The sequence below is a fragment of the Cololabis saira genome, chromosome 8, assembly GCF_033807715.1.
Source record: "Cololabis saira isolate AMF1-May2022 chromosome 8, fColSai1.1, whole genome shotgun sequence".
NCBI lineage: Eukaryota > Metazoa > Chordata > Actinopteri > Beloniformes > Belonidae > Cololabis > Cololabis saira.
The window spans coordinates 5,274,272-5,283,821 of NC_084594.1; the positions used below are offsets into that span (position 1 = coordinate 5,274,272).

The 9,550-nt window shown below is 41.0% G+C and overlaps 1 protein-coding gene across 1 annotated transcript; it reads right to left on the reverse strand.

The window, feature by feature from the left end:
- Positions 1-2,483: 2,483 nt before the first annotated feature.
- Positions 2,484-9,310, reverse strand: abraa (actin binding Rho activating protein a). The gene is made up of 2 exons (XM_061728366.1): positions 8,399-9,310; positions 2,484-2,969 (listed from the first exon to the last, which is right to left on the reverse strand). Exons 1-2 carry the CDS (start codon positions 8,999-9,001, stop codon positions 2,532-2,534), a joined length of 1,041 nt encoding a protein of 346 aa, XP_061584350.1. The 5' UTR covers positions 9,002-9,310; the 3' UTR covers positions 2,484-2,531.
- Between the last annotated feature and the right edge of the window lie 240 nt (positions 9,311-9,550).

Sequence of the window (9,550 nt, forward strand, 5' to 3'; positions counted from 1 at the left end):
TGCAAGAAGACTCGAACACTTTCACTTTGAAAGAAAAAAAACATCTTTAAACATTTAAGCCCTTCTCATTTTTAATTGTAAAGCTTCTCTTTGACCTAAGTCAAAGCTTTAACCTTTAATCCACGATGCATGACCGTAATCAATAAACAAAGTATACACAAAGAAGTCAAAATGAAGACGAGAAGATACAAGTCTTGGAGTTGGACATTTATTCCACTCCTCCCCTCGGATCTCCTCTCACAGTCCCCGATTTTTTTGTTTCCTGTGCAGCCAGAAGTGTTGAAGGGCTCAAACGGCCCTTTTATTGCCATTTTCCCTTTACAAACACAAAAATGCTCATTCATAGTACACAACTTTAACATTTATTTCCTCTTTTATCAAGAGAAGAAAGAAAAAAAAGGTACGTAAACGAATTAACTGACTGGAGACACTATATACTACAATTACTAAGTCATTTCCCTTTGGCTATTTATATACTATTCTTATACTGAACGGATGAAATCAATCTTTTATCTGGTTCACCGAGCTAAAACATGACTGGATCTCTGTGATCTATTTATCTTGGAAAGTATTTCCAAATACACGGCAAATAAACATTTAAATCCCGTACAAGAAACTAAAAAAATAAAACAACGTAAAAATATTTGCTTGTGCTAATTTTGACATCGGTGATATTTAACTGTAGAAAGTCTAAAAAGTCATTGAAGAAATCATAGTAAGAGTGCAAATGATGGGCTTTTTTTTCGAGCTGGAAGACCATTCCCTTTCAGCTGCATTCAGAGTGAAGCCGTGCAGCGCTCGCGGCATCGCGGTGCATCCTGGAAGCGTCTAGCATGAAGCTCGCTATAGAAAGTTGCTCCTCACACCGTGATCAGTCCCATATCTGAGAACCACTAATCCCACTTTTCCACCAAACCGGTTCCAGGGCTGGTTTCTGGTTCACAACTCTTTCAACTAGGAACCAGCTGAGAACCGGTTTGTTTTTCCACAGCACAGGTGCTAAGGGGAGCCACGTCACCGTAAACGTCAGTTACGTCGCTGCGTTGCGTCGCTGCGTTGCGTCGCTGCGTTGCGTCGCTGCGTTGCGTCGCTGCGTTGCGTCGCTGTGTTGCGTCGCTGCGTTGCGTCGCTGCGTTGCGTCGCTGTGTTGCGTCGCTGCGTTGCGTCGCTGCGTTGCGTCGCTGCGTTGCGTCGCTGTGTTGCGTCGCTGCGTTACGTCGCTGCGTTACCATTGGCACGTAGCAACAACTATGGACAACCTGCAGTTGTACAGCTGCTGCTTCTGGCTTTATGCTACTTAATTGATCAGAAAATGGCAGATCCAAAGCCAAAAGACAGGTTGTCTCCTCTGCAGACCACTGCTGCTTTGCTGCTTACATATTAATTTGTTGCTTATTTGAAAATGTCGCCATCTCGCAGTCTTGCTATTGCCGTTGGTCTTAATAACTCCCCCCCCTCAGCTTATGTAAGCGGTTCCCAGCAAAGTGTTGGTGCTACTTTGGAACCGGTTTTTATGGCCCAGAGTCAGTTTTCTGTCAGTGGGAACAGAAAACCCGGTTCCAAACTCTGCAAACTCGGGATTGGCCCAGAACCAGAACCAGCCCTGGAACCGATTCGGTGGAAAAAGTGGTATGAGTCCGATGTGAGAGAGACGGTCTGTATTCATGCAAATGCTATTTAAATTAGTGTTTAGAACTTCTATGCGTGAGCTGTCTACTAAGGAAACCGGGTTTCCATCTATCCCTGTATCCCTGGAACACCGAGTACCGTCATGGACGAGCATAATAACGAGAGTGTGCGTGGTTGGGGTTTATCCATTAGGGGTGTAACAATATATCGTGCCACGAAATTTCGCGATACAAAAACGTCACGATACGTGTCGTGGAGGTGACAAACTGTATCGCGATATTGGATTATTAATATTAATCTATTGTGTTGACTAGTAACGACCGCGCCTCGACCCGCGGACCAAAATCTTCCTCCACTCAGAAGAAACTAGTACCGTTTTGGTCCCGATCACGGGACTCTTGCAGGTTTTGAGCTCTGAACTTTTACTTCTAAGGTGAGCATGAATCAATCCTTTTTATGATGTAAAATTGTATGTATTTATTTACTTTTATTTATTTATTTAATTTTAGTTGTTACATTTCTGGAAAAGAAAAAAGTCAAATCATACATGAGAGAAACTATTCAGTTTGTGGCAAAATATTTGTACTTGTCTGAAACTGAAGATGCATAATGCAAACCTGACATTTACTTTTAGTTCATTTTGTGGAAAATGGTTGGCCTGGCTTTCTCTTTAAAACTTAAACAGTTATAAAGCATTACAAACTGTAACAATAGGGCAAACGCACAGCATTGTTTTGTATTTTGTGTCTTTCAAATAAAAGACAATTTTTTCCAGTCATATGTTCTTCATTCAAGGTTTTTAAAAAATACTGTTATAATATCGTATCGTTATCGTGACCTCAATATCGTGTATCGTACCGTATCGTGAAATTAGTGCATCGTTACACCCCTATTATCCATACTCAGTCTATTACTGTGATGATGACGTGATCATCCTGCCCTTTCCACAGCATCTCCCCCTCAAAGTCCACCATCTTGTGTTTGCGGCAGCGCAGCAGGATTCCCACCACTTTGTCCGAGATCTTCACGTAGCGGTCGAAGAGCCGGCCGAAGGAGATGACGATCCGGCCCTGCTTGTCTTTGCAGCCCATGTCTTTGATAATCCACACCATCTCCTCCATCTCCCTATGGATGTGTTTGTGGGCCCGGTCGCCCCTCTCGGCCGTCTTGGAGCCCTCTTTGGGCCGGCCGTAGCCGGAGTCGCCCTTGCGGAGCCGCTGGGCCATGGCGAACTCCTCGTCAAAGTCCTCGCTGAAGGGGTTGAGCTTCTGGCCCTCCACGTGCTGCTCCGACCACTTCTGCCAGCGGCTCTTGATGTCGCCCATCGTCGTTATCTTTACCTGTTGACCAAAAAAGCAGGCGGGTTTAACGATCCGTTATAACCAGTACCTGTAAAACTGCCATCCCTCCTTTCCATCCCTTATGTCATTTCATCAATGAATGTGGTTTTACTGCTATTTCAACATTTAGAGTCATCACCAGAAAAATAACACCAGAAAAATAACTTATTTGACCATTTTCACCGGTTTCAAGTAAATTTTCACTTGAAATAAGTAGAAAAATCTGCCAGTGGGACAAGATTTATCTTCTCATTACAAGCAAAAAAAATCTCGTTCCACTGGCAGATTTTTCTACTTATTTCAAGTGAAAATCTACTTGAAACAGGTGAAAATTGTTGTTTTTTTCCAGTGATGAGTCTTGTTTTAAGTGTAATGAGATTTTTTCCATCCCTTATGTCATTTCATCAATGAATGTGGTTTTACTGCTATTTCAACATTTAGAGTCATCACCAGAAAAATAACTTATTTGACAATTTTCACCTGTTTCAAGTAAGTGGGGCGAAGATGCATCTTCTTGGAAAAAAAATCTTGTTCCACTGGCAGATTTTTCTACTTATTTCAAGTGAAAATATACTGGAAACAGGTGAAAATTGTGATGAGTCTTCTTTTAAGTGTAATGAGATTTTTTTACTAAAATGAGACATTTTAACTAGAAATAAGACAAATATTCCTGTTAAGATTTTGAGTTTTTGCAGTGATCCATTTTACTTATCCTGTGAAGGACAGAGTCATATTGATAAGTTCAGAAAAGTGTTTTTTATTGTTGTGTTTGGATGTATTTGATGTAAGCCCAGTGGATATTTAAAGCTTACAGAAGGCTGCATTTAACTGCTGCTATGTCATTCCTGCAGTATTTCTGCAGGTGTTTTGGTCACTGCTATTATTTGTAATATATTATATTATTTGTAATCAGCACAAATTATCTGTCCCCATATGATAAAATCCACCACCCCCCCTGATTCTTTTTTACAACTCGAGTACTGGTTATAATACTGCAAGGTTTAGACCTCCATCATCCTCGTCCTGCTGTTCAGCTCCAGCTCAACTGGGTGAAAGGTCAGTTTTATTTGTGTTGTACGAACTAAAAACTCTTTCCAGGAATCCCTGTTTCCGTTTCAGCTGTTTGATGAGATACCGATAACCCAAGTTTATTTTTACGGATGTATTTGTGTTCGAAATCCAAAATTATTCTACCTTTTAAAAACTGCTGCCAGCTGTCGAAACTAGAAAGTTTCACCTCCTTCTTCCTTTATATGGAGATTAATGACCCCTGGTGTTGAAATAAACTCCGTGACAGTTGTTAAAATAGACGTCCAGCTGGGGAACTCTATACTGACCGGAATATGTGCTTTCAAGAGACCAGCCTGCTCAAAAGCACATTTTCAAGTTTCCAGAAATAGGTTTCAGGCAGCGGCTCTGCTGGTGCTCCTTTTGACTTTTACAACGTTTAAGTTTAGTTATTTAGTTGTTTTTTGCACAAGTTATCACAAATGCACTGAAGGTCTGCAATCAACTACTCTGCAATATATAGAGTGCTGATTTTAATAAAGTGTGAACAGCTAAATAAATAAAAGCTGTAACCGTTCCCTGTTTGTTTACCCCCCCACTCCTGCACCGGGTCTTCTGTTTCCATCCTCCTCTGTCGGCATTTCCGTCACCAGATCTCCTTGGCATTTGCTCTGTGAAAAGCGAAGACTTGTCTTGCCACCGGTCCCCCCTTGAAAACGAGCAACCTTTTCTAATTAATAATGCGCCCGAGTCTCATTTTGGTTGTCTGCAATTTGTTGTTGCTCTTTAGAAAAATGAAAAGCGATGGAGATAGTTGTTTACGTGTCTATATTACTTCGTCAAACTCAGTTGAAGTTGCTGCCGTAACTTCAATTCGCTTCAGTAGATTTACATCTTAGTTTTAATGATTTGGTGTTACTTAAGGATTTGATTTATTAATTTAATCAGAGATTTTGTCCTTTTTTTGCAATGGTGCTGAGAAATCTGTGCACTGCCTGTGATTGTGTTGTTTAAAGTGTTGAGGATGTGTTAAGACTGCCAATATCGGACTCAGGAGTCCAGAGACCAAAGCTACCACTGAATATTATTATATATTATTATAATTTATCAGGGCCCGAGCACTGACAGTGCGAAGGCCCTATTGTATCTGTAGGAATTTTTTTTCTTCAGACGAAATGTGGGCCTTTTTTCACCCTAAACATCCCCCAAAAGTCACCAAATTTTGCACCAAGCCAGGCCTGGTGAAAAATGTGATATTTAATAGTTTGCATTAATGGGCGTGGCCTAATGGCTCAACAGCGCCACCAAAAAAACTTTGTGCCTCAAGCCCCACAATACGGTTTGACGTACATGCACGAAAATTGGTACACACCTGTATCATGTCGCAACTTAAAGAAAAGTCTCTTGGCGTCATGGCCGAAACCGAACAGGAAGTCGGCCATTTTGAATTAATCGTGTATTTTTGGCGCATTTTATGCCATTTCTTCAGCAGTTAATCCGGCCCGAACCGTAACGTGCACCTAGGTGTGTTATACATCAAAATGTGCGTCTCCTTCCTGCAACAACACGCCTTACTTTTCTCTTTCAAAAGCGTTACCGTGGCGACGCTAGACACCAAAAAGTGCGCCCCCCCTTCATCTGATTGGTCCATATCTGATAGTTCCTACTTTCTGCAATAACTTTTAAATGGTTTGACATAAAGAGTCATGGGTGGTGTCATAGGACTCGGTTTTGAGTTCTGACCATAATTGGAGCAAATTAGCCCCGCCCCTTCTTCTGATTGGTCGATATTTTATAGTCCCTAATTTCTGCAATAACTTTTGAATGGTTTGACATAAAGAGTCATGGGTGGTGTCATAGGACTTCGTTTTGAGTCCTTGTTCTTTATGGGTGAAAATTGGACACGCGAGGGTCTGTTCATTGCTGCTTGCAGCTTTAATTCCTCTTTAGATAATTTTTCCTCAAATCAGTTCCTCAAGCCCCGTCCCCGTCCCCAGTGCCCTGGTTTACCGGGCTGGCCTTGCACCTGAAGGTCAGGGGGGAGGACAGTTATCTGAGTGAGACTATATTTATTGGCATATCTTGGGTTGGACGGGGGAGCGGTGTGTGTTTTTACGAGCTGGCCCGGCGCTCTGGCAGCCCGTCAGATGGATTCCGTCCAGCTCCTTCTCCTTTTACAGCATTAAAGTTGTGCAACTCTTATTTTGTTGGGTTTTTCCATGTGAGAGTTGGATTTCTTCAGGTGACATCTGGTTGTGTACTCAGGTTTTACTCTGTTTTATATTTATCCTTCTCTCTGTATTTGATTTATAAACTGTAAAGCGCCGCACATCAGCCAAATATTACAGTAGAAAAGGTTTGGGTGCAAGAATAAAAACAAGATGTGGTTTTTAATGTATCTCTCTAACTTATATGAGAAAATATAATAAAATATATTAAATAAATGCCCCCCAGCAGCTTTGGTCCTTTGTATCATTTTGGTTGCATTAATTTTTAAGGGCATTTCTGCAGACAAACACATTATGGTCATGTATGAAAGTTACTAGCTCCTTCTTTTAAATCAATTTACTACTTGTGCTAATTCATTTTTTTATTCTGTTATTATTTTCTTTATTTTATTATTTATTAAAGTACTTGAATTTACTTTAAGATTATTTTAATTTAAGCAATTGATTTAATTTGCCTGAAGATGATTATTTTGTACTTTTGTCTGTTTTGAATGGTTGTGTTAAAAAAATAAATCAGACGTTACTCAACAGTTACTCAGTACTTGAGTAGTTTTTTCACCAAGTACTTTTTTACTTTTACTCAAGTAATTATTTGGATGACTACTTTTTACTTCTACTTGAGTCATATTATTCTGAAGTAACAGTACTTTTACTTGAGTACAATTTTTGGCTCCTCTACCCAGCTCTGATCATCGGCCACTGATGAACACAGATCAATCATCAGGAGTGTAAAGGTCTAAAAAAAGGCCACATGGGATAATTTGATCTCCTCTGTATGCCAGAATATTGTAGATGTAAATCTTTGGCCAGATGTCGACAGTTAAAGTTGTTTTCGGTTAATGTGATCCAAACTACGCCGGCAAATCCACATAAGAACGGATGAAAAGTTCAAGAATAGTGGTTTTGGAGCGGTCTGGTCCAAGTCAGCGCCCGTGCGAATGTCCAGAAACTCCAGGAAAAAAAGAACGGACCAGAATTTCTCAAAATAATGGCACTGTCACGATCTCGGGTTTCTTCTTTTGTATCCTGATTGTTTGCACCTGTGTCCTGTCTTTTTTTTACTATATTGTTTTGTTTTTCTTTCCATTCCTGCTGGTCCGTCTATTTTTGTTTGTTTGCGTTTCTACCTCGTTAAGAGTTTAAGGGTTTTTTATTTTTTTTCTAGTGGAGGTCATTTATTCTTAAAAAAGGACTTTTGTTTGTACTCCTGCCACCTGTGCCTCCTACATTTGCTGCTCCTCTGTAATTGTACTACGACGTAGTAAAACCACATGATTGTTTTCATTTATTTTAAGTGGGGCACTAACTTTGTACGACTCATTTCTTCCTTGTAACCATTCCTGTTAATTTGCTGTAAAACTGAAACAATAAGACTGAAGTAAAGAAATTAACAAGCTAAATTTATAATATATAATTATAAATCTCAGTATCGGCCATCTTTTTTGTCTGTTTTTTTTTTTTAAGTAGGCTATGTAATGGTTGTGTGTTTGTGTATGTTGGATGTGTGTGGACCTTCTGAGTCCGTAATAAAGATTATTATTATACAGGACTGTCTCAGAAAATTACAATATTGTGATAAAGTTCTTTATTTTCTGTAATGCAATTAAAAAAACAAAAATGTCATACATTCTGGATTCATTACAAATCAACAGAGATATTGCAAGCCTTTTATTATTTTAATATTGCTGATTATGGCTTACAGTTTAAGATTCCCAGAATATTCTAATTTTTTGAGATAGGATATTTGAGTTTTCTTAATCTGTAAGCCATAATCAGCAATATTAAAATAATAAAAGGCTTGCAATATTTCAGTTGATTCGTAATGAATCCAGAATTTATGACATTTTTGCATTACAGAAAATAAAGGACTTTATCACAATATTCTAATTTTCTGAGACAGTCCTGTATTCAGCTGAGAGTCATGAAACCATTCCTGTTTATTTGCTGTAAAACTGAAACAATAAGACTGAAGTAAAGAAATATACAAGCTAAAATTATTGGATAAATCTCAGTATCGGCCATCTTTTAAACATCCCTGGCGATGTTTATTTAATTATATTCATTTTTATCATTTTTTTATCATTCATCTAAGATCCAAAACAATGCACTTTTGAGTGATTATTTTAAGCAATGGTGGTTTGTCTGAGGTTGTTGTTGGTGTTCATGTGTCACAACTTTGATCCACCACTCTACCTTGGGCCTGTCTGTCTTTGTTTTGCCTTCAGTTTTTGACTCGCCGTTGTCGCTGAGTCCACCGTCCTCCCCGAGACCGCTGTCCTCTGTGTCCAGGCTGCTACTCGAGCCCAGTTTCTTATCGTGAAGCAATAGCTTCTTCTCCTGGATAGCGCCTCCTCCGCCTGCTTCCATGCTCTTGAGCGCCCTCATCTGGCGCCTCCGCGTCGGCGACTCGTTGCCCAGGAACGGCTTGGTCTCCTCGGGAGCCGACTCCATCTTGTCCCGGATGGCGTTTATTAAATTGTTGCCGATGCATTCGCTGCGTTTCGGCAGGACGGTCTTGGTCACGGAGCAAGTCCGAATTTTGTCTCCGTCGGTGTCGTCTGCTTCGATGACTCGTGGAGTAACGTTGAGTTTGACGACACGCTGCGTCTTGTCTACTTCATCCTCGACGGATGACGGCATCCAGCCGCTGGGGATGGAGTCCTGCTTGTCGCTTTGCTCGCTGGCCCATCCTTGCCAACTCTTGGCCAAGCTGGCCACCATAGCAGCACATCGGATCTTGCGTACAGCCCGCTTGTAAGTCTGTGACGGAACCGCGGAGGTCCCACTGCTACTCATGATGACTCGATACCAGACGGGATGTTATCCAGCAAGCTTCTCTATGCACAGTATTTCCTTCCAATGTTGATCTTGATCAATGTAAATGAACTCTTGTATCTGCTGTACTTGTTTCAGAGCCAAGTAAAGAAAAGGTATGAAAGAGTTGATGTAAATGTAAGAGATGATTCTGGCTCAGATCAAGAGTCGCCCCCAAGAATCACGTGGCACGCCGGTTCTTATAGCCGTCAGAGAAACTCTCAGGAAGATCCAGACCATCAGTCGGCCAGTGGGTGAGCTGCTGGTGTGAAGGGTGCTCGGACTTTGCCTTTAATCCCCCGCTGAAGCCCCTCCGGCTCCACATCCCCCTTTATATAGGGAAGGGTCATAAAGGAAGTGATGGCGCACGAGGGCCACGTGAGACGGGAAAATCCAGCATCAACATTCTTGTTATTGAGACACACACTCTGACGGCGGAGTGGAATTTCTCTGAGTGGAGTCCAGGGAACAGGTGTCCAGTGTTTTTAGCAGCTCTGGCTCCTGTCATCACACACAAATACGATGGATCAC

Coding starts and splice junctions, on each gene's coding strand:
- abraa (XM_061728366.1), bottom strand. CDS start 9,001: ATGAGTAGCAGTGGGACCTCCGCGGTTCCGTCACAGACTTACAAGCGG. Junction 2,970..8,398: donor CAAAGACAGACAGGCCCAAG/GTAGAGTGGTGG, acceptor TTTGGTCAACAG/GTAAAGATAACGACGATGGG.